This window comes from Salmo salar, chromosome 03, assembly GCF_965601325.2.
Source record: "Salmo salar chromosome 03, fSalSal1, whole genome shotgun sequence".
NCBI lineage: Eukaryota > Metazoa > Chordata > Actinopteri > Salmoniformes > Salmonidae > Salmo > Salmo salar.
This window is the reverse complement of record NC_138293.1, coordinates 55222642-55242809: the sequence shown is the minus strand read 5'-3', so window position 1 is coordinate 55242809 and position 20168 is coordinate 55222642. Positions and strand designations below refer to the sequence as shown.

The 20168-nt window shown below is 42.5% G+C and overlaps 1 protein-coding gene across 3 annotated transcripts in view; it reads left to right on the top strand.

The window, feature by feature from the left end:
• The first annotated feature begins 235 nt into the window (after positions 1–235).
• The window catches only part of cpt1a2b (carnitine palmitoyltransferase 1A2b), a 54222-nt gene continuing 34289 nt past the window's right edge, over positions 236–20168 (top strand). The window contains exons 1-9 of one of the 3 annotated variants that reach the window (XM_014192738.3): positions 236–415; positions 5945–6087; positions 9353–9492; positions 10777–10948; positions 11974–12075; positions 14537–14674; positions 14924–15001; positions 16474–16581; positions 19557–19644. In XM_014192738.3, coding sequence (XP_014048213.1) covers positions 5947–6087; positions 9353–9492; positions 10777–10948; positions 11974–12075; positions 14537–14674; positions 14924–15001; positions 16474–16581; positions 19557–19644 — 967 coding nt within the window. In that variant the 5' untranslated portion in view covers positions 236–415; positions 5945–5946. Of the gene's footprint in view, positions 416–5944; positions 6088–9352; positions 9493–10773; positions 10949–11973; positions 12076–14536; positions 14675–14923; positions 15002–16473; positions 16582–19556; positions 19645–20168 lie in introns of those variants that run through there. The other 2 variants (XM_014192737.3, XM_045714933.2) reach the window with 2 other exon arrangements.

Here is a 20168-nt window from a genome sequence, read left to right as displayed (position 1 = left end):
AAAAAAAAAAATATATATATATATATATATATATATATATATTTTTTTTTTAATTTAATAAAAAAAATTATGTATATATTGACAAATGTAGACAACATACTACGACAGATCCCGGGTCTGTTTTTTGGGTGTGTAAATTGATTGATAATTTACTGTATTGACTCTATCGGTAAATGCGCTCGGAAAGGGTGTTTACCGCGTCCCACGTGACAAAAGAAAAGAGGCGGGGTTGTGAGAGTGACGTCATCCATGTATGTGGCTCTCTGGCGTCGCTGCACACCTACTCCAGTCTGTTTTCACAGCGAGTGAGAGGAGTGGTTGGATGTAAAAAAAAAAAAAAAAGAGAGAAGACATTCGGTGTTTGGATAACTCCTTTGGTGTGCTTTTACGGCAAGACATTTCAAGACCAATACAGGTATTTCGATTACATTTTTTGTCTCCTCGTTGTGGTTTTCCTTGGGCGTGGTTTTCAGTACGCGGCTGCTGGTGTGTTGACTTTTCTGTGTAGCGAGCGATGGATGTGAGATGTTGAATGAACCCACCATTCGTTCCGAGGGATGCGGAACCAGGGTTGGGGAGTAACGGATTACATGTAAAGGATTACACAAAAAGGGTAACCGTTACCAGCAAAACTATTGTAATCAGATTACATATACTTTTGAAAGACTAGATGATTACTTCGGGGATTACTTTTAATTTCACAAAGGCTGTTGCGAAAAAAAAAAAAAACATTTCACACTTCTGTTTTCTCAATGACTTTGGAATCAGCATTGAAAAAAGGTTTACATATGGGCCACCTGACCACAAATCAGAGACCATTATGATGACACACCAAATGTGTTTGATGGATCGCTGGAAAAAAGTAGGCGCCGCTGCCCACCTGTGTAGGCCAAACTATCGGCATCCAAAGATTATCCAACTTGAATAAACACTTGGAGGCAGCAGTTCACGATGACAGCACTCTACGGCGCATTTTAAAAATCTTAACCCTTACCCTAGGCAAGTCAGTTAAGAACAAATTCTAATTTACAATGACGGCCTACCCTTGTTCGGGGTAGAACGACAGATTTTTACCTTGTCGGCTCGGGGATTCGATCCAGCAATCTTTTGGTTACTGGCCCAAAGCTTTAACCACTAGGCTACATGCCGTCCCAATGTGAATCACAATGCCTCTCATTTAGCTATTTGTGCCTTGCCCTTTAAACAGTTGCATATGATATCAAAGTGTCATTAACAAAAAGGTAAACAATAGGCCTATAGCAAATGGCATTAATTTTTCACATGTAAATAGAACTTTTCAGTAGTGCATGCCATTCCATTAGCGCAGCATTTATTTTTCAACTTGAATCAATGAGCCATCAGTCCTCCATGACAACAAAATCGTAAACAGAGGGCTGGCTAATAAGTCCTTAGTTTTGAGGTTATTCTCAGGTAAAACAATTTGGCTAATCTATACTTCCATATTTCCAAGTCCTCTTCTTGAAGATCAAGGAATGACTGGAATTCTGATAGACTTTGGTGTTTAATGTAAAGTTACAATGTAATCATATTAGTATATGTAGTAAAAAGCAGTGGGTTAGAAGAAGCCTACATAACCAACCTATAAAGTCAAACTTTAACATTGATTTATCCTTCAATAGATGTCGTTCAACTGGTAACATACATGTTTGTCTTCTTCTAATGCGTCTTAAGGGGAAAGTCATCTAAAAGTAACTGAATGTAATCAGATTACATTACTGAGTTTAGGTAATCCAAAAGTTACGTTACTGGTTAAAACTTTGGACATGTAACTGTAACGGATTACATTTTAAAAAGTAACATACCCAACCCTGCGCGGAACATAACAGTTTCTGACGAATATACGATACAGTAATTAAAGAAAATATTTTATTCCAATGGAACAGTGTTGAGTGTTGCGTGCTTTTGGACCTCTAACAGCCAGGTAATTACTTTTAATTACTTTGTTATAGGCCTACTTTTCATTTGTCTAAGTGGGCCTATAATGTAGGCTACTTAAGTAAAAATACTTTAAAGTACTACTTAAGTATTTTTTTGTGTACCTGTACTTTACTTTACTATTTATATTTTTGAATACTTTTACTCTTACTCCTCTACATTCCTGAAGAAAATCATGTACTTTTTATTCCATACATTTTCCCTGACACCCAAAAGGACTCGTTACACGTTGAGTGCTTAGCAGGACAGGAAAACAGTCAAATTCACGAACTTATCAAGAGAACATCCCTGGTCATCCCTACTGCCTCTGATCTGGCGGACTCACCAAACACATGCTTTGTAAATTATGTCTGTGCTGGAGTGTGCCCCTGGCTATCTGTAAAAAAAAAAAGCATATATATTTTGCATTCATGCCATCTGATTTGCTTAATATAAGGAATTTGAAATGATTTATACTTTTACTTTTGATAGGCTACTTAAGTATATTTGAACAATTACACTTACTTTTGATACTTAAGTATATTTAAAACCAAATACTTTTAGACTTTTACTCAAGTAGTATTTTACTGGGGGACTTTTACATTTACTTGAGTCACTTTCTATTAAGGCATCTTTACTTTTACTCAAGTATGACAATTGAGTATTTTTTCCACCACTGTTTGCAACAAGTCGTTTTTTTGTCTAAAACATGATAATTCCCTAGTTTGTAGGAATGTTGCATACGATTAGACTATTGGCTACAAGTAGGCTAGGGCCTAAGTAGGCCTGTAGTTTTCCTACAGAAACTTCATAGCGTAAGTGAAAGGTCTTTGCTGATAGGCCTACACACAGGCAGGAAGTGGATGGGCAACTGTTTATTCATGTCACTTCCATCAGATATAGGTGGAGAAAGTAGGCCTATCCTTTATATTCTGTATAATACAGATCTACACACACAGACAGTTAATTAGTTAATTGTTTTCATTTATTATCAATTAACATGCGGTATAAACCACTGTATGTGAGTGCATCACGTGCCCGCAGTTTTGGAGTCTGCGCATTGTGAATTCGTAACGTTGCGTATTTGTACCATCGCATTCACGTGCGAGTGAACTCCCAGAGCGAGTTCTTTCCTTTTCTCCCAATGATCACGCCAAACCTGCTTTACCACATAGTATTTCATTTCCAAGAGGCCGTTTGCAGGTTACTGAGTGCAAAGGTTATTTGTGAACTAGTAACTTGTTTCACCACCTTGCGAGGAAAGTAGCCTACTTGATAGTTGTATTTCCATAGTTTCATTCAGTGCTGTTTGCCATGTAAAGCTTTTAAGACCCCACCTAGAGAGCTATAGCTGGAGGGCCATACATACCGTATTCAACCAGTGTTCTCTGAAACTATTCCCATTGACTTTGCGAATGTAGACTAATAACTCAGTAAGTCATCTGGATTGTTTGCACGCTGTAGAAATCAATGTTTAAACCTGTTCAGGCTTTTGTGGATGAAGGGCAGGCATGTAGTCTTTCACTTGCAGAGAGGAGAGGGGAGTCTTTCACTTGAGGAGAGGAGCGGGAGGCATGTCAGCTGCCTTACCCTGAGCATGGAAGATTCTTACTCTGAACAACAATCCTCTCCTTCATTCTCACAATACCTCGATTGTTGTTATTCTCTGTATGTGTGTGTCACTTGCACATTCTTTGTGTATTTCTGAGTGTGTGCACACCTCCACATTTGGTGTGTGTGTGTGCATGGGTTCTTTGTAATTTACTGTCACCTAGTTTAAACACCCTCTTTCGATCTCTTTCAGTCTCTCTATCTCTCAATCTCTCTCGCTCTTGCTCTTCTTACTTCCTCTCTCTCTCTCTCTCTCCCCTTTCTCTCGATCTTCTTACTTCCTCTTTCTCTCTCTTTCTCTCGCACATCTTACTGTCACTTTCTCTCTGGTTGTGAGAGAGATGGATGAGAAGAGAGAGATGCAAACCCCATCAGAGTGAAGGGAGAAATATGCATTGCTCGTTCCAACACACACACATATTCTCTCTCTCTCTCTCTCTCTCTCTCTCTCTCTCTCTCTCTCTCTCTCTCTCTCTCTCTCCAGTTTTTTTTGAGCTATTCCAGCAAGTGACGTTGCAAGCTAGCTCAGTGCTGCCCTCTCTCATTGAGTAGCTCAAGTTGAAGGCCAACGGGGTACTGCAGGCTGCAAATGATCTTTTATAGTTCCTTCTGTGTGCGGTTTTAAATGTGGGTGTATAGGTCAACCATCACATCCTGGGCCAATGTTGTGTGTGTCAGTGTGTAGCTATTACAACTGGAATCGGTTCAGTCACGTTGGTATGATGCGAACCGTCACACAACAGTGGCAAGCTGTACCAGTGTGCCCCCACACATCTGTGCATCTTTTTTCACGGCACAGTTACAGTATAGGCTACACTTATAGCTTTGACATTTGGAAATGATCCATTTGAACCATGTAAGGAATGACGAGGACTAGAACTGCCCAGAACGGTAGTCATTGACAGAAGTCATGTAGACCTAATGTACCTAGGCTCTTTATGTAGATCTGAAAGTATTGGATAATAGACTAATACTGAACAGTGGCACATTGCCGTTCACCAAAACTTGATTCAATCAGTGAGCACTTGGTTGAACATGCCAATGTTTTTTTCTTTCTCTTCTATATAGGCTGTGATGATACCAGCATCACAATATTTCTTACATGGCAAAAAATGTCAACACGAAGCAGACCAAACTCTTTGGTCCTTTAAAAACCTGCTGCTGGTAAAATAGTGTGCTATAGCCTGGAAAATAAATACATGTCACTCTGGATGACAACATAATGATGTTTGTTTCCAACATCAGGGCTGTTTTCCTAATGAAGTTACATCCGCTTCGTGTTTTGTTTCCTTGCCACGATACTAACAAGTATCGCGATGCTTGGTATCGTCCCGGCCCTATTGAATAGATATTAATATTATACATTATGGTTGAAATGTCACAGACAGATCATCTCATCATCTGTGGATCGTTATTGTCAGTGGACTCAATGGACGGAGCCATTGATGGCGTCGCCCCATTGTGTCCTATGTGAAGTCTCAGTGGCGCAGTTGAACATCGGAAAGTGTCGTTTTAGCATGTCACCATCTTGCTTCATGGAGGAGTTTTTGGAAATGTTGCACGTGCAGTTTGAGCTACTCCGGGAAGTGACTTTGCAGGCTAGCTCAGTGCGGCCCCCTCTCATCGAGTGTCTCAAGTAGAAGGCCGACAGGGTACTGCCGGCTGCAAATTAACATTATAACTTCTTCTGTGTGCGATTAAAAAAAGAAAGAGCAGTTCAAAGATTAACTTCTGGGGAAGTAGAAGCAAGTGTTGGTACAATGATTGCGTTATGACATTATTATTATTGTTTTTTAATATCCATGAATATTGACCACAATGACTGTCATACTCCCATTGACTATAATGGGGAATCCTGCTTTCTGAATACATTGTCTGCAGTACCCCGGTCGGGCCTGAAACTTGAAGATGTAGACCAGGGCTCTCCTACCCTGTTCCTGGAGAGCTACCGTCCTGTAGGTTTTCACTCCAACCCTGTTGTAATTAACCTGATTCAGCTTATCCAGCAGCTAATTATTAGAATCAGGTGTGCGAAATTAGTGTTGGAGTGAAAACCTAGAGGACAGTAGATCTCCAGGAACAGGGTTGGAGTGAAAACCTAGAGGACAGTAGATCTCCAGGAACAGGGTTGGAGTGAAAACCTAGAGGACAGTAGATCTCCAGGAACCGGGTTGGAGTGAAAACCTAGAGGACAGTAGATCTCCAGGAACAGGGTTGGAGTGAAAACCTAGAGGACAGTAGATCTCCAGGAACAGGGTTGGAGAGCCCTGAGGTAGACCATCAGTACAATATTTTATGCAACTGTATGGTCCTGTTTCTATAGTGATGGTGCTGTAGTTGTAACTGTATTTTCCTGTTTAATAGATGATTGTATGTGACTCTGGTCCTGTTTCCGTAGCGATGGCAGAGGCCCACCAGGCAGTGGCTTTCCAGTTTACCATCACCCCCGAGGGGATCGACCTGCGCCTTTCCTACCAGGCCCTGTCCCAGATCTACCTCTCTGGCCTGCGCTCCTGGAAGAAGAGGATCAGCCGCATGAGGGTAAAGAAGGACCAAGGGGGTGTTGGTAGTTTTGTGTGTGTGTGTGTTTGATAACAAAATGGTGCAGAGACAACTTTGCAGTATTTTTTTAGCTTCTGTTATTTCTTACATTGTTTGCTCAGAACGTATCGTGCGTTATTACCAACAGCCACTTCACAACAGGAGTATACCCTGCCTGGCTGGCATGAAAATGAACCACGGAAAAAGCATCCTCCATTTGCTATTTAAGTGCATAGATGACATGTATTTTCCCCTGTCCCTGTGCAGAGACAGGTGAATGATAATGATTCATTCTAAATCAAAACTAATTTCACACATACAGTACCAGTCGAAAGTTTGGACACACCTATTCATTCAAGGGTTTTTACTTATTTTTTACTATTTTCTACATTGTAGAATAATAGTGAAGACAAAACTATGAAATAACACACATGGAATAACCCAAAAAGTGTTAAACAAATCAAAATATATTTTCCATATGAGATTTTTCAAAGTAGCCAAACTCTTGGCATTCTCTCAACCAGCTTCATGAGGTAGTCACCTGGAATGCGTTTCAATTAACAGGTGTGCCTTGTTAAAAGTTCATTTGTGGAATTTCTTTCCTTAATACATTTGAGCCAATCAGTTGTGTTGTGACAAGGTAGGGGTGGTATACAGAAGTTAGCCCTACTTGGTAAAAGACCAAGAACAACTCGAATAAGCAAAGAGAAACAACAGTCCATCATTACTTTAAGACATGAAAGTCAGTCAATCCGGAAATGTTCAAGAGTGCAGTCGCAAAAACTATCAAGTGCTATGATGAAACTGTCTCTCATGAGGACCGCCACAGGAAAGGAAGACCCAGAGTTTCTTCTGCTGCAGAGGATAAATTCATTAGAGTTAACTGCACCTCAGATTGCAGCCCAAATAAATGCTTCACAGAGTTCAAGGAACAGACACATCTCAACATCAACTGTTCAGAGGAGACTGCGTGAATCAGGCCTTCATGGTGAAATTGCTGCAAAGAAACCACTACTAAAGGATACCAATAATAAGAAGAGACTTGCTTGGGCAAAGAAACACGAGCAATGGACATTAGACCGGTGGAAATCTGTCCTTTGGTGTGATGAGTCCAAATTTGAGATATATATTTTCTTGTCTTTGTGAGATGCAGAGAAAGTGAACGCATGATCTCCGCATGTGTGGTTCCCACCGTGAAGCATGGAGAAGGTGTGATGGTGTGGGAGTGCTTTGCTGTTGAAACTTTGTGATTTATTTAGAATTCAAGGTACACTTAACCAGCATGGCTACCACAACATTCTGCAGTGATACACTATCCCATCTGCTTTGAGCTTAGTGGGACTATCATTTGTTTTTCAACAGGACAATGATCCAAAACACAGCTCCAGGCTGTGTAAGGGCTATTTGACCAATAAGGATAGTGATGGAGTGTTGCATCAGATGACCTGGCCTCCACAATCACCCAACCTCAACCCAATTGAGATGGTTTGGGATGAGTTGGACTGCAGATTGAAGGAAAAGCAGCCAACAAGTGCTCAGCATATGTGGGAACTCCTTCATGACTGTTAGAAAAGCATTCCAGGTGAAGCTGGTTGAGAGAATGCCAAGAGTGTGCAAAGCTGTCATCAAGGCAAGGAGTGGTTACTTTGAAGAATTTAAAATATATTTTGATTTGTTCAACACTTTTTTTGGTTACATGACACCGTATGTGTTATTTCATAGTTTTGATTTCTTCACTATTATTCTGCAATGTAGAAAATAGAAAAAATAAAGAAAAACCCTGGAATGAGTAGGTGTGCCAAGACATTTGACACTGGTACTGTATACATATACTGTATATAGGACAACATGAGTGCGTGTGTGTCTATGTATGAGAGAATGTATGCGTGTGTGTTCATGTTCTGTGAAATGCAGTATGTAGGTGCTACAGAGCCTGATGCAGAGGGAAACGAGCTGGACTTTGATGTATAAATATGTCAACAAATACCTTTTTGTTAGCACATTACTTACAGTATTTTGCTCTGCTCACTGTACAGCTGTGCCGATAAGTGTTTTTTTTTTTTTGTGAGTTTGTGACGCATGGCTTTTTTTTTAATGCAATGTCACTTCCCTCATGTTGTCTATGCTGTAGTGCTCAACTAGTTTAGTTAACTTTAATATCTTCCGAGGCAATTCATTTTGCAGCAATCATTACATACAGACAAAATCACATTTAAAACAACAGATATCAAAGGATATTTACAAGCAAAGAAGGCTCAGTAATGACTAGGCCTTCATGTACGTTAAAAGTAAAAGTATTGAGCTCGTGCTCAACCACCTCCCAACCTGGTTTCTATGGTGACCCTGTGCATGCTCAGACATTGTCACGAGAGATGTTGACTTGAAGCGTAGCCAAAACCCGCTCTTCAAGTTTTTGTTTCAACTCCAGCGTTGGATTGTTTCCTTTTGTGTGCAACAGTTCCTTATCAGACTCCTGCCTCAGGCATGTTTAAGAGTTTGATTTGGGCGACGTTGAGATGAAGGGTTCAGTATGTACCACATCTTCCTCTACACCAGTCCTTTACATTTATATACAGTACCAGTCAAAAGTTTGGTCACAACTACTCATTCAAGGGTTTTTGCTTTGTTTTTGCTATATTCTACATTGTAGAATAATAGTGAAGACATCAAAACTATAAAAGAACACATATGGAATCATGTAGTAACCAAAAAAAGTGTTAAACAAATCAAAATTAATTTGAGATTCTTTCAAGTAGCCACCATTTGCCTTGATGACAGCTTTACACACTCTTGGAATTCTCTCTTCACCTGGAATGCTTTTCCAACAGTCTTGAAGGAGTTCTCACATATGCTGAGCACTTGTTGGCTGCTTTTCCTTCACTCTGCGGTCCAACTCATCCCAAACCATCTTAATTGGGTTGAAGTCGGGTGATTGTGGAGGCCAGGTCATCTGATGCAGCTCACAATGTAGAAAATAGGAAAAATAAGGAAAAACCCTTGAATGAATACTTGTGTGTACGTACAGTATATTCATATGAATATACAGTATATCACTTTCACTTTCATCCTTATGCATATCTACTACTTTCTTTACTATTCCTCAGGTAACCATATCCAATTCATCCTATATACTGACACTATGTTTTTCTACTGGTCTTTAAGAATCCTGTACACTGACCTTTACCTGTGTTTTCTACCAGTCCTACCATATCATATTCTATGTACAGTATATTCACACTGTGGTCTTCTTCTTCTGTGGTGACAGAACAGGGTGATCAAAGGGGTGTACCCCGCCAGCCCTTCCTCCTGGCTGTTTGTTGTCATAGCCATCCTGGCCACCATGTACATGCGCTCTGACCCCTCCATGGGCCTCATTGCCAAAATCCAGGAGCACCTGCCCGTCAGGTAACTAGCTATATTACTCACTACCTCTCCCTAGGGAGGAAGAGTAGAACCACCCAGTTTATAATTAATGTTATACTACACATGACCTATGCCCTTATTAAATCTACATCCTGGGCTCAGTTGACTCTAGTCATGGCTGACTCACTTTACCATTTATGTATACTCACATTCCTGCGCTCTCCTCCCATGATAACATTCATTGTGTGTGTGTGTATATGTGTGTGTGTGTGTGTGTATATGTGTGTGTGTGTGTGTGTGTGTGTGTGTGTGTGTGTGTGTGTGTGTGTGTGTGTGTGAGTGTGGGGGGACCCCCCCCCCCCCCCCATTTGATAATGGGCCATTCTAAATCAAAACATATTTTACATATTAGAAAACACAAGATTAAATTGAGAATAGGTGAAAATATGTTCACATGATGAGAGAACAGCACATGCAGCCTGAGGCAAGGAACAGAGTGCAAGCTTTTTGTTGTTGCTACTTTCTCAAATCATCAATAGCCTATAGTCGCACCATGCAGCCCATAAATGTTTTGATTTCTAAGACATTCTAAGGCTTGTATCATTCACAAATAAAGTTGCCAAATAACTCAAAATATAGTGTATAGGACCTGTTTCAAATGATCACTTTTACGCTCAAGATGGCCGCTTCACATGCACATGAATGGGAAAAATATCCTTTCGATTTTATTCAGCTAAGTTAAATATAGTATATAGTATAAAATAATGGCACGGGACTTATAAGCATATCTTGTCTGATTAATGAACAAGCCTACAGCCTACAGCCATAGCCAGATAACATACAGTAGGCCAGATCATATTCTGTTCTTCGGAAATACATTTTCTTCACATCATAATGTTTCTTTAGATCATGACAACAATAAATAATGGATTTATTGTGATGTTGTATATTCAATTAATTCATTAGATCTAGGTGTTCCAGAGGCGCGCATCAGTGGCTTGTAATGGAGGCCTGGAGATGCTAAACGTGATTTATATTAATTAACAGTCAATTACTGTGAGACTGGCAGTCTCTTTCATGATAATAACCGGCTGACGTGGGTAGGACCTGTTCTTAAAATTCCTGCCAGTAGAGGGCTGTAATCTTCTACGTTTGACCAACAGAGGTCCCCATGTTACTTGTTTTTCTTTTATCCAGTGATGTTTTCTTAGAGTCTCTCGCAGACCTACAGCCGCACTGACAACCAGTCTACTTCTATAATGTAATCATTTAATGTATTCTCTCTCTCCTCTCGCCTCTCTTCTCTCTCCTCTCCCCCACCAGTAGTCTTTCTCTGAGTGTCCAGGGCCAGACCATGCTGTCAGTGCTGGTGTTCAGTACCCTGCTGTGGCTGTCGCTCATCCTGACCCTGAGGTTCTGTCTCAAGCTGCTGCTCTCCTACCACCGCTGGATGTTCGAGCAGCACGGACACATCTCCACCACCACCAAAGTCTGGGTGGTATGCATGCTATGCCGGAGACAGTGGAAACCTTAATGAGGAAACCCTCTTTGTACTTCGCACTCTAGCGCGGTTTTTCCGTTTTTCTCTAGTATATTGATGGATGGAATAATAGTGATATTGTAATCGCTGGTAGTGGTATTTGTTGTGGCGATAGTACACGCAGTGGCAAAAGCATTAACAGGAGAGGTAGCTGCAGTTGTACCACAGATGGGAACAATGAGACAAATATTTCGCTGGACGTATAAATGTGAAGCATCCGCTTGGCGTTTCCACTCACCTGCCAAATATGGTGGCGAGTGGATTATATTAACAGTCAATTACCGTGAGACTGGCAGTCTCTTTCACGATAATAACCGGCTGACGTGGGTAGGACCTGTTCTTATAATTCCTGCCAGTAGAGGGCTGTAATCTTCTACGTTTGACCAACAGAGGTCCCCATGTTACTTGTTTTTCTTTTATCCAGTGATGTTTTCTTAGAGTCTCTCGCAGACCTACAGCCGCACTGACAACCAGTCTACTTCTATAATGTAATCATTTAATGTATTCTCTCTCTCAATGAGGAAACTTTTGGCTGACATTCTACACATTTTCTCATTGACGAAACATTTGATCTCAATACAGTTTAAGATTCCCAAAACTAGAATCTGTTATGAACAGAGCGGACTAAGTTTTGTAGACTTTACCCTTTGCCAAAGTTTAAAAAAAAATTGCGTTGTTTAGGAGTGCAAAGGCAAATTGAGTTATTGCTCACGCGCACTTCACAGAGGAGGCGTTCCCTAACGGAAATATGCAGACGCATGCTAGAAAACACCAATAGGATCTCGCTAGCTCGTGCTTGGCTCTGCCCACCTCCTTGCTTGTTCTGCCCACTATGACTAATTTGTTCCCATTGGAAATGACAGGCTGTGGTCTATCTTGGTTTAGTTATAAAAAATCTTTGGTTGTGCTGTGATTGTAGTTTTAGTAGATTCATTGATGTTCTCTCTCCCACTCCCCCCCCCCCCCCCCCTCCCCTCTCTCAGACCCTGGTGCGTCTGCTGTCTGGCAGGAAGCCTCTCCTGTACAGCTATCAGACCTCTCTTCCTTGCCTGCCCGTCCCGCCCATCAAAGACACACTGGAGAGGGTGAGTGTGCACAGATCCAGGATCCGCTTCCCCCAAACGCATATCCAACCTAAGAGTGCCCAGTTCACCCTAGTGGCGGAGATATAGTGGCTTCAGAAAGTATTCACACCCCTTGAATTTGTAAAAATGTTGCTGTGTTAGAGCCTGCATTGAAAATGTATTAAATTTAGATTTCGTGTCACTGATCTACACACAATACCCCATAGTGTCAAACAGGATTTTTTTAAATGAAAAGCTGAAATGTCAATAAGTATTAAACCAATCAAATGTATTTATAAAGCCCATTTTACATCATCCAATGTCACAAAGTGCTATTTTAATTTATTTTACCTTTATTTAACTAGGCAAGTCAGTTAAGAGCAAATTCTTATTTTCAATGACAGCCAAGGAACAGTGGGTTAACTTCCTTGTTCAGGGGCAGAACAATAGATTTCATACCTTGTCAGCTCGGGGATTCGATCTTGCAACCTTTCGGTTACTAGTCCAACGCTCTAACCACTAAGCTACGCTGCCGCTATACAGAAACCCAGCCTAAAACCCCAAACAGCAAGCAATTCAGATGTAGAAGCACGGTGGCTAGAAAAAACTCCCTAAAATGGCAGGAACCTAGGAAGAAACCTAGAGTGGAACCAGGCTATGAGGGTGGCCAGTCCTCTTCTGGCTGTCCGGGTTGAGATTATAACAGTACACGGCCAAGATACTCAAACATTCATAGATGACCAGCAGGGTCAAATAATAATAATAATCACTGTGGTAGTAGAGGGTGAAACAGGTCAGCACCTCAGGTGTAAATGTCAGTTGGCTTTTCATAGCCGATCATTCAGAGTTAGAGACAGCAGGTGCGGTAGAGAGTCGAAAACAGCAGGTCCGTGACAAGGTAGCACGTCCGGGCAACAGGTCAGGGTTCCATAGCCGCAGGCAGAACAGTTGAAACTGGAGCAGCAGCACGACCAGGTGGACTGGGGACAGCAAGGAGTCATCAGGCTAGGTAGTCCTGAGGCATTGTCCCAGGGCTCAGGTCCTCCGGGAGGGAGAGAGAGAATTAGAGGGAGCGTACTTAAATTCACACAAGACACCGGATAAGACAGGAGAAATACTTCAGATATAACAGACTGACCCTAGCCCCCCGACACATAAACTATTGCAGCATAAATACTGGAGGCTGAGACAGGAGGGGTCGGGAGACACTGTGGCCCCGTCTGACGATACCCCCGGACAGGGCCAACCAGGCAGGATATAACTCCACCCACTTTGCCATAGCACAGCCCCCACACCACTAGAGGGATATCTTCAACCACCACTTACTACCCTGAGACAAGGCTGAGTATAGCCCACGAACATCAATTACACTTATCAATTATCAATTACACTTTGGATGGTGTATCAATATACCCAGTCACTACAAAGATACAGGCGTCCTTCCTAACTCCGTTTCCTGGAGCGGAAGGAAACTGCTTGGGGAATTCACCATGCGGCCAGCGTTAACTTTAAAACAGTTACTCCGTTTAATGGCTGTGACAGGAGATAACTGAGGATGGATCAACAACGTTGCAGTTACTTCAAAATACTTACCTAAGTGACAATGTAAAAAGAAGGAAGCCTGTACAGAATAAAAAATATTCAAAATCATCCATCCTGTTCGCAATAAGGCACTAAAGTAATACTGCAAAAAATGTGTCAAAGAAATGTACTTTTTATCGAATACAAAGCATTATGTTTGGGGCAAATCCAACACAACACATGCACTGCCATTTCTCGCGCAATTCGTTTTACAGACACAAAAAGATGTCGCCGTGTCGAACGAACACATTGTGTCAGCGTTTTATACCATTTTTGTTAAACTTCCTGTTTCTATCACACCTGTCGGGATTTTGTTTTATACGGTATGACTTTACCCACATATCAACTGTGGATGGATATGTGGTTACTGGGAGGCATATTCACATTTTCAGCAGGAAAATAACCTAAAACACAAGGCCAAATATACACTGGAGTTGCTTACCAAGACGACGTTGAACGTTCCTGAATGGCGTACTTACAGTTTTGACTTAAATCTGCTTGAAAATGGCTGTCTAGCGATGATCAACAACCAACCTGACAGTTTGAAGAATTGAAATGGCTGGTTGTCACCTGAAAACTGACAACGATTGAACATCCATTTTATCTTGGTCATTTTAAATAGAATGGACTGAATCAGAGTGGAATGGGTGCAACATTCATACCTGGGGTGTATTCACTAGAAATCAAACAGAGGCAAACAATGAAACCGGGAGGGACCTAGCTGAAAATTCCAATAGAAACTCTTGTTTTTGTTGCAAAAAGAATTTAAGCTCGGAGTAAACGGTTTCCGTTGCAGAATGTTTTGCTAAGGTGCTACACGTTTTTCTATGGTGTACAACTAATGAAGACGCCACAGTACGCTGTTTTGAACCGAGGTGTGTGGTGGGTCTCTCTCACTTAGTACCTGGAGTCAGTGCGTCCGTTGCTGAGTGGCCCGGAGTTCCAGCGGATGACTGTGTTGGCGGCTCAGTTTGAGAACAGTCTGGGGAACAGGTTGCAGCGCTATCTCAAGCTCAAAGCTCTGTGGGCTACCAACTATGTGAGTAGACTCACTGCTGCACATACTGTTTGTTCACACACAAACACATACACAGTTCGCTCGCTCACTTAGGCTCATAGCTGTTGTAGTGTAATGATTTCACTTCTAATCTCTGTCTGTGTCTGTCTGTCTGTCTGTCTGTCTGTCTGTCTGTCTGTCTGTCTGTCTGTCTGTCTGTCTGTCTGTCTGTCTGTCTGTCTGTCTGTCTGTCTGTCTGTCTGTCTGTCTGTCTGTCTGTCTGTCTGTCAGGTTAGTGACTGGTGGGAGGAGTACATCTACCTGAGAGGACGAGGCCCCATCATGGTCAACAGCAACTACTATGGCATGGTATTGCTCTTCCCACGATACACTATAGATATACACTGGGTATACAAAACATTAAGAACACCTGCTCTTTCCGTGACATAGACTGACCAGGTGAATCCAGGTGAAAGCTATGATCCCTTATTGATGTCACTTGTTAAATCCACTTCAATATGTGTAGATGAAGGGGAGGAGACAGGTTAAATAAGGATTTTTTTGGGGCATCCCGAGTGGCACAGCAGTCTAAGGCACTGCACGGCGGTGCTTGAGGCGTCACTACAGACCCAGTGACCGGGAGATCCATGAGGCGGCGCACAATTGGCCCAGCGTCGTCCGGGTTAGGGGAGGGTTTGGCTGGCCGGGATGTTCTTGTCCCATCGCGCTCTAGCGACACCTTGTGGCGGGCCGGGCGCCTGCAAGCTGACCTCGGTGGTCAGTTGTATGGTGTTTCCACCGACACGTTGGTGCGGCTGGCTTCTGAGCGAGCAGTGTGTCAAGAAGCAGTGTGGCTTGGCAGGATCGTGTTTCGGAGGACGCATGGCTCTCGACCTTCACCTCTCTCGAGTCAGTACGGGAGTTGCAGCGATGGGACTAGACTGTAGCTACCAATTGTATATCACAAAATTGGGAAGAAAAAAGGGGTGTATATATATATATTTTTTTTTAAGCTTTGAGACAGGTGAGATGTATATGTGTGCCATTCAAAGGGTGAATGGGCAAGACAAAAAATGGAAAGTGCCTTTGAACGAGGTATGGTAGGTAGTAGGTGCCAACACTGCTGGGTTTTTCACACAAAGCAGTGTCCCGTGTGTATCAAGTATTGTCCACCACCCAAAGGACATCCATCCAACTTGACACAACTGTGGGAAGCATTGGAGTCAACATGGGCCAGCATCCCTTTTGGAAGTTGAGGCTGTTCTGAAGGCAAAAGGGGGGGGGGTTGAGAGTGCGCAACTCAATATTAAGGTGTTCCTAATGTTTGGGATACTCTGTGTACACTTTAAATGCACTGTTATACTGTCTATGTGATACTCTTCCTCTCTCTCTCCTGCAACATATACCCCCCTCCTTCCCTCCTTCATGCCTTCAGTTCTCAGACCTTCAGTTCTCCAACCGTCCAAAACCCTAGAGCGCCCTCTCCCTCATCTTGCCCCTCTCTATTTGCTTATTGTGACATTCCAGAGACAGGGCTGGGGCAGGAATTCCTCGACTTCCAGAAATGCTGGAAATATTGCTCCCAGAAACCTGCTGTAGTGCCACATGTCCTTACCTTTGTCTGTCTGTCTCTTTCTGTGTCTGTCTCCCTCCCGCTGACTCTCCCTCCCGCTGACTCTCCCTCCCGCTGACTCTCCCTCCCGCTGACTCTCCCTCCCGCTGACTCTCCCTCCCGCTGACTCTTGTCTGTCCCGGTCTGTCTCTGTCTCACACTCCCTTTTCTATTTTATTTGTGTCTCTCTCACACCTTCATCTCTGACCCCTCCCCTCTTCTCCACTAGGACTTTCTGTATGTGACTCCCACGCCCATCCAGGCAGCGAGGGCCGGCAACACCATCACTGCTCTGCTGCTCTACCGGCGCAAGGTTAATAGTGAGCAGCTAACGCCCGTGAGTCCTGCTACCAGTACTAGTACATATATACAGCGGGTATAGAAAGTCACCACCCCCTTTCAAAAGGTTCACCTTTTGTTGCCTTACAGCCTGAAATGAAAACGCATAAAATGTGACTTTTTATGGCTTTATTTAACCCACAATATCCAAGTGGGGAAAAAATAGATACAAAATCTGAAAATTAATTAAAAGTAAAACAGTAAAATACTCTATTTGGATAAGTGAACCCCCCCCCCCTTAGAATTGCAAACTTTCTGAGGTTCAACCAACCAACTTCCAGATCACATATCAAGCTAATTGGCCTACATCTGTAATTGTAGTGACTTTGATTAGTTCAGAATAAAACCAGTTGTTCATAGAGGACTCCACTGCTTAGTAGTGCAACTGGGCGGAAAAGGTACTTTCAAAAGATCTACGAGATAAAGTTGTGGAAAGTCAGGGGATGGATATAAAAAGATTTCAAAGGCTTTGTCTATCCCTCGGAGCTCAGTTCACACCATTATTAAGAAGTGGAAGGCGTATGGCACAACCCAGACCCTGCATAGATCAGGCCGTCCCTCCAAACTGGATGACCGAGCAAGGAGGAGACTGATCGGAGAGGCTACCAAGAAGCCAATGGCGACTTTTTAGGAGCTTCAGGCCTTTATGGCAAAGACTGTGCATGTGACCTATGTGTGCATGTGACCAAAATATCACAAGCGCTCCACAAATCTGGCCTCTATGGGAGGGTGGCAAGAAAAAAAACACCCCTCTAAAAAAAGCCACATCAAGTCTCATTTGAGCTTTGCCAAAAAGAGCATTGTAGATTCCGAGGCCAAGTGGCAAAAGGTGCTTTGGTCAGATGAGACCAAAATTGAACTTTTTGGCCTGAACGCAAAACGATATGTCTGGTGAAAACCCAATACATATTTCCACCCAAAGAACACCACGCCTACGGTAAAGAACACCACGCCTACGGTAAAGAACACCACGCCTACGGTAAAGCACGGCAGTGGCAGCATCCTGTTGTGGGGGTGTTTCTCTTCAGCGGGGACAGGAGCACCAGTCAGGATAGAAGGGAAAATGGCCAGTGCAGGAGAACCTGCGGCCCTCTGCCAGGAAGTTGAAAATGGGAAGATGGTTCAAGTTTCAACATGATAATGACACAAAGCACATCACCAAAGCAACCGTACAGTGGCTGAAAGACAAGAAGGTAAATGTCCTTGAGTGGCCTAGTCAGAGCCCTGACTTAAATCCCATTGAATCTGTGGAATGACTTGCAGTCAATGTGCGGTCACCATGCAATTTGACTGAGCTTGAACAATTCTGCAAGGAAGAATGTGCAAATATTGCACAGTCCAGGTGTGCAAAGTTAGTAGAGACGTATTCAACGAGACTCGGGGCTGTAATTCAAGCAAAAGGTGGTTCCACCAAGTATTCACTCAGAGGAGCGTGTTCACTTATCCAAATAGGATATTTTACTGTTTTACTTTTAATACATTTTCAGAGTAAAAAAAAAAGTATAATTCACAGCCGGAAAAAGTCTGATTTTATGTGTTTTCATTTCAGGCTGTAAGGCAACAAAAGGTGAACATTTTGAAAGAGGGTGGTGACTTTCTATACCCGCTGTACACTGTACTACACCACCACCAGTGAAGAGCTATACCCTTTTCTAACTACTAAGCCGAGCTGTACTGAGCTGACCTGGTTATGCACGTTATTATTCAGTGAAAATGTATCAAGTTAACGATCCAAGGAACCGATTGGAATAGTAGTGAGGGTCCCCAAACTGTCTGTATTGGACTGCTGTTGCTGCAGACATAGTTTATATGAATAGAACTGAAGTCATTATGTGGCTGGTCAAACCTGATTCTGTCTAACTGTCGTTTTACAGCACTGTGTCAGTTTGTAGATGCGAGTGGGTGTTGTCAGAGAGGAGAGAGACCCAACTCGGCGCAAAATCTGTCTCCCTCCAGCAGGTGGCGTGTTTTTTCATTGTTTCACCCACCAAGCAAGGGATTTCTGTATGGGGATCAATGAGAGAGTGTCAAATTTGGTCAACGAACAAATGTATGGCGTATTTGCTACGTGAGGTTTATTAAATCTAATAGAAGTTTCGTGACGCTTAAGTACTGATATAAGTAGGACACGTGACATCCCGGCAACTTTGAGAAAAAAACCCACTTTATATCGGACTTGTCTCGATGGCTATGCATATTCATGGTATTAGGCTAGTAGCATAACATCTCTCTCCATTGAATACATGCGGTTGACGTCAACAACCCTCATTGAATATTCAAAAAAGGATTAGCAATAATGAGATGTATCCACCAATCAAAAGAAAGGACAGGTGGGAGCTAGAAAGCCCAGTGTGCAGCTTTGTGGAAAACGACTCCCGTTGTTAGGATGGAGAGACGTGCATCTTGTTAGTATATCCATAATCTTTGGTGTTGTTGACATCGGTGACAGGAATGCTGCAGTATCTTACCAAACTGGAGCACTGAGTTACGAGTCAGATAATAATAACAACAAATATATACACTAATAATAGATGATAATTATTATTATTATAATAAATCTCGATAGGTAATCCTTTAAAATGTCAAATAAATGAATGAATAATAGCCAGCCAACTTTGTTAAACACCCTTTTCTTTTAGTTCCTCATTGTCCTCCTTTTCTCAATTCCTACTTTATGGATACTGGAGTTCAGCATGGGCTGTTTTGGTATATCGAAGCAGCTGTGTGAAAGTGTCATTTGAAGGACCTTTAATCGAGTTCTATAATTTTTCCGCTGATGTGGTCTTTTTCTTTTAAGGAACTATGCATCTGACTGTCGTCAAGAGTATTCCACTTCCTCTCTCTTTCTCTCTCATTCTTAAATTCATATTGTCATGGATGAAATGAATGGCATTTGAGGTTAAGCAATGCGAAGATACTGTAACTACAGAACAGTTTTTTTTTCTCTTTTCTCCCTCTCACTCACTCTCTCAGAGTCGTGTTCCAGGTACAGTCATCCCTCTGTGTGCAGCTCAGTGTGAGAGGATGTTCAACACTACTCGCACTCCAGGAGAGGGGACTGGTAATACACACACACACACACACACACACACACACACACACACACAAAGAAAGTCAGTTTTGGAATCTTTATTTGTTAGCGTTGACCATAAAGGAAATTAGGCAGGCAACAGTATGACCAACTTGCCCTCCAAATACACCTCTGCTGTTTTCAATCAGGATCACAGAGATCACTGCCTCTTTGCCTGCATCCGCTATGGGTCTGCGGTCAAACGACCACCCCTCATCACTGTCAAACGCTCCCTAAAACACTTCTGCGAGCAGGCCTTTCTAATCGACCTGGCTCGGGTATCCTGGAAGGATTTAACCTCATCCCGTCAGTCGAGGTTGCCTGGTCATTCTTTAAAAGTAATTTCCTCACCATCTTAAATAAGCATGCCCCTTTCAAAAAATGTAGAACTAAGAACAGATATACCCCTTGGTTCACCCCAGACTTGACTGCCTTTGACCAGCACAAAAACATCTTGTGGCAGACTGCAATAGCATCGAATACTCCCCGCGATATGCAACTGTTCAGGGAAGTCA